This window comes from Triticum aestivum, chromosome 4A, assembly GCF_018294505.1.
Source record: "Triticum aestivum cultivar Chinese Spring chromosome 4A, IWGSC CS RefSeq v2.1, whole genome shotgun sequence".
Lineage (NCBI taxonomy): Eukaryota > Viridiplantae > Streptophyta > Magnoliopsida > Poales > Poaceae > Triticum > Triticum aestivum.
The window spans coordinates 61,640,527-61,644,213 of NC_057803.1; the positions used below are offsets into that span (position 1 = coordinate 61,640,527).

Sequence of the window (3,687 nt, forward strand, 5' to 3'; positions counted from 1 at the left end):
ATCATGTGCCTCCACACCCTCCACCACACCCCAAGAACAAGGGTTTGGTCATCCAGAAGTGACGTCGGAAAAACCCATCATGGAATTTTGGCTCAGGTTGAAAGCAGTCCTTGTACAGCAGGCATGCGCCAGCGTTCATATCCTGGTGTATAATTCTCCCTCCTTTGAGCGAAACCTTGAAGTTTAGAATATGCTCCACTTCCTTCTCCATTTCATCATCATCATGTACTCTTGACCCGACGAATCGACAAACTCTTGTTGGATGAATTCATCAAGATCATTATTCTGAAACTACTCATCTGACAAATTCATTGTTTTACCTAAAAAAGAAAAAAAACAGCTTGGACATTTTGTGAAACACTTCGAGGGCAAGGTATATGACCGGAGGAGCAGGACGTACGGCGGCATCCGGGGCTCTGACCGAGTCACGGCGACGAGGCCGGCCATATAGGAGGGATTTAAGGGGTTTGATTGTAGATGCTCTAAGTAGGGCTCGCAAGCATAGGATTTTCGCCTATGAAAACAAGACCAAGGAAATGTAATGCAGTTCTAAATTTTTCTAGATTCAGGAATCTCCACAACACCCTAAAAATTCAACATAGTACTCCACTAACTCAATACGAGTATTACTACCAGGGCACTGCTCCTTCGAACTTCCGTGATCCGACGCACACAACCAAAATTAACTAGTACTCTTTTTTTTTGCGGGTCGAAAATTAACTACTCTCTGTATAAAAGAAAATATAAGAGCGTTTAGTGATCTTATATATTTCTCTACAGAGGGAGTACCTTCAAACTATACAAGCATTCCCCTAAAAAAACCATACAAGCATTTCATATTCACTCGAGTTTTTTTTTTTTTTTTTTGAGAATCCACTCGAGTTATATGATGTGGCTAATTTTCGCTCTCACGCCTTTTCTGTCGCTAGTTTGTTACTGCTCTCCGAATAGAATTCATCCTGTTCACCTCCACCGGCGCCTGCGTTCACCTTTGCCAGCATGTGAAGCCGGGACGGGACCGGCGGTAGCCCGACGTCGGCGACTCCTTCAAGCTGCTGCACGACGAGCCCCATGGTCGGCCGGTCAGCCTCCTCGTCCTGGATGCACCAGCAGGCGATCCTGCAGAGCCTCTCCAGCTCCTTCACGTCGGCCTCCTTGGCCAGCCTCTCGTCGAGCAGCCCGACCACGTCGCCCTCGTGCACGCTCACCGCGGCGTGCACCGGGAAGTACATCCCGTAGCCTCCCTTTTCCGATGGGGCATTGTTGCGCCGGCCGGAGACGAGCTCAAACAGCACGAGGCCGAAGCTGTACACGTCGGCCTTGGCGGTGACCGGCGAGCCGGCGAGCCACTCCGGCGCGAGGTACCCGAGCGTGCCGCGCATCGTGGTCAGGACGCGGCTGAAGTCGCGGCCCACGAGCTTGGCCATGCCGAAGTCGGCGAGCTTGGCGCCCAGCTCGTCGTCGAGGAGGATGTTCTCCGGCTTGATGTCGCAGTGTATGATGCACTCGCGGCACTTCTCGTGCAGGTACGCCAGGCCCCTGGCCATGCCGAGCGCGACGCCGTACCTCTGGCCCCAGCTCAACACCTTCGCCGCCGAGCCGCCGCCCTTGAACAGGTGCGAGTCCAGCGAGCCGTTGGCCATGTAGTCGTACACGAGCGCCCTCTTGTTCCCCTCGGAGCAGAAGCCCCGGAGGCGGACGAGGTTGACGTGCTGGACCACGCCCAGGGTGACCACCTCCGCTCGGAACTGCTTCTCGCCCTGCCGGAGCCCGTCCAGCTTCTTCACGGCCACCGGCGTCGCGTCCGGGAGTACGCCCTTGTACACCGTGCCGAAGCTCCCTCCACCGAGCTTCTCCGAGAAGTTCCTCGTCGCGGTCCTCACGGCCTGGTAGTCGAACAGCAGCAGCGAGCCCTGCCCCTGCACCGCCGTCACCTTCCCCTTCCCCCGCCGCCTCCGCAGCATCACCGCCGCCACCACCCCGATCACGAGGCTTGCCAGGAGCACCACCACGGCCGCAACTACGCTCCCGAGGATCACCATCGATTTCTTCCAAGAATGCGCCGGTGACGATGACGACGCTGCCACCTCGGAGCGCGCGACGCGGAGGTGAATGACAGCTCCGGCGAGGCCAGGATCGCCACCTTGGTCAATCGAGAGTGCCCTCAAGTTAACGAGCTCGCCCTTCCACATGGAGCACTTGGTTCCATCGTACACGTACGCGGCGCAGGAGCAATCTTTCAAGCAAGTGCGCTCGCAGTCCCTGTCACCCCTAACTCCGGCGGCCTCCGATGAGCCATTCGGGAGCTGCACGGGGTTCGGCAGCTGCATGAACCTGTCTTTGGTACAGTCCAGTAAGGTCCGCCTCTCGCATCCGGAGGCGGTGTTCTGCAGCTTCCACTCTTGCTCCGACCTCGGGACGAAGCCGGCGGGACACTGGCACGCCGGGCTGGTGGTGTTGCTGCACAACCCGAAGGGGCCGCACGAACCGTGGACGTCGCAGGCGTCGTGCGGCTCCGAGCAGAAGAGGATCCACTTCCCTGCCATGTCGCTCCACTGGCGCCGCCGCATCTGCCCGTTGACGTCAAGCATGAAGTTGCCGGCGCCCATCATCGGGATCCGGTCGTGGTAGCTGAAGAAGTTAACAGTGCCGTTGCGCGCGTAGGGGAACCCGGCGAAGTAGCCCGACCGCATCTCCGGCACGTTCACGAAGATCTCGCCGTCCCACAGGCCGGTCGTCCAGTACTGGCGGTGCTCGGCGCCGCCGGCGTCGGAAAACAGGTCGAACTTGGGCTGCCCGCGCGCGTCGATCTCCATCGTGAACGCGCCGGGCGCCGGGTTCTCGGCGTCCGTCCACGACGTGAGGAAGCTGTGGACGCCGGCGCCCCTGTTGTAGCCGAGCCTGGCCCCGGGGAGCCAGGTGTCGGTGGGGTGGTCGAAGCTCTGCCACACCACGTAGGCAGACGACGACGTCGCGTTGCTCCGCCGCACCACGAGGTTGCCGTCGTCCTGGAGCGTGGCGACGGTGGTGCTCGGGGGCGACCGGGAGGACGCGTTGGACGACCACAGCAAGGTGTCCGACGGCATCGTGAGGAGGAGCAGCTCGCCGTGGATGCTGAGCATGAAGCGGGAGGTCGACGGCTTGACGATCGGGTGCTCTCGGTTCGCCACCCAGACGACCGTTTGCTTGGAGATCTTCTTGTACCAGATGCCGACGTAGTGCTTGCCGGAGTTGCCGGGGGAGAAGAGGCCGAGCTCGAATTCGCCGCCCTTGGACACCAGTGTCTCGTTCCATGGGAGTGCTTGGCCTAGAGCGAGGGTGTCGATGGCAGTCGTGGGGAGCTGTAGGCTGGAGAAGAGCAGGAGGAGGAGGAGGAGGAGGAGCATGGTGGCATGCAAATTGGAGGATTTTGCTACGATCTGGGTATGATTGGTTTGTCTGCACTCTGCTGGTGCCGATGAATAAGTAGCCGAGCCTGGGTTAACCTGGCGAGCCGAAATAATTTAGCCCTCGTTTCATTTTCCCCACCAAAATCTATATTTTTCATTTTTGGAATGCCTAAGGATCATGCTGACTGAAAGCGACTTACGTTCCAGTCGATTCTATCAGGACCGTTGGATGTCAATTCCTCCCAATTTTCAGGCAACTGACAAACAAAAAATCCACAAAATTCCAGTTACAGAGAAG

At 58.1% G+C, this 3,687-nt stretch overlaps 1 protein-coding gene across 1 annotated transcript; it reads right to left on the minus strand.

Moving 5' to 3' along the window:
• Window positions 1-599: 599 nt before the first annotated feature.
• Window positions 600-3,442, minus strand: LOC123085144 (G-type lectin S-receptor-like serine/threonine-protein kinase At2g19130). Its single transcript, XM_044506742.1, has one exon. The coding sequence runs from the start codon at window positions 3,384-3,386 to the stop codon at window positions 909-911; it is 2,478 nt and encodes an 825-aa protein (XP_044362677.1). The 5' UTR covers window positions 3,387-3,442; the 3' UTR covers window positions 600-908.
• Window positions 3,443-3,687: the final 245 nt, after the last annotated feature.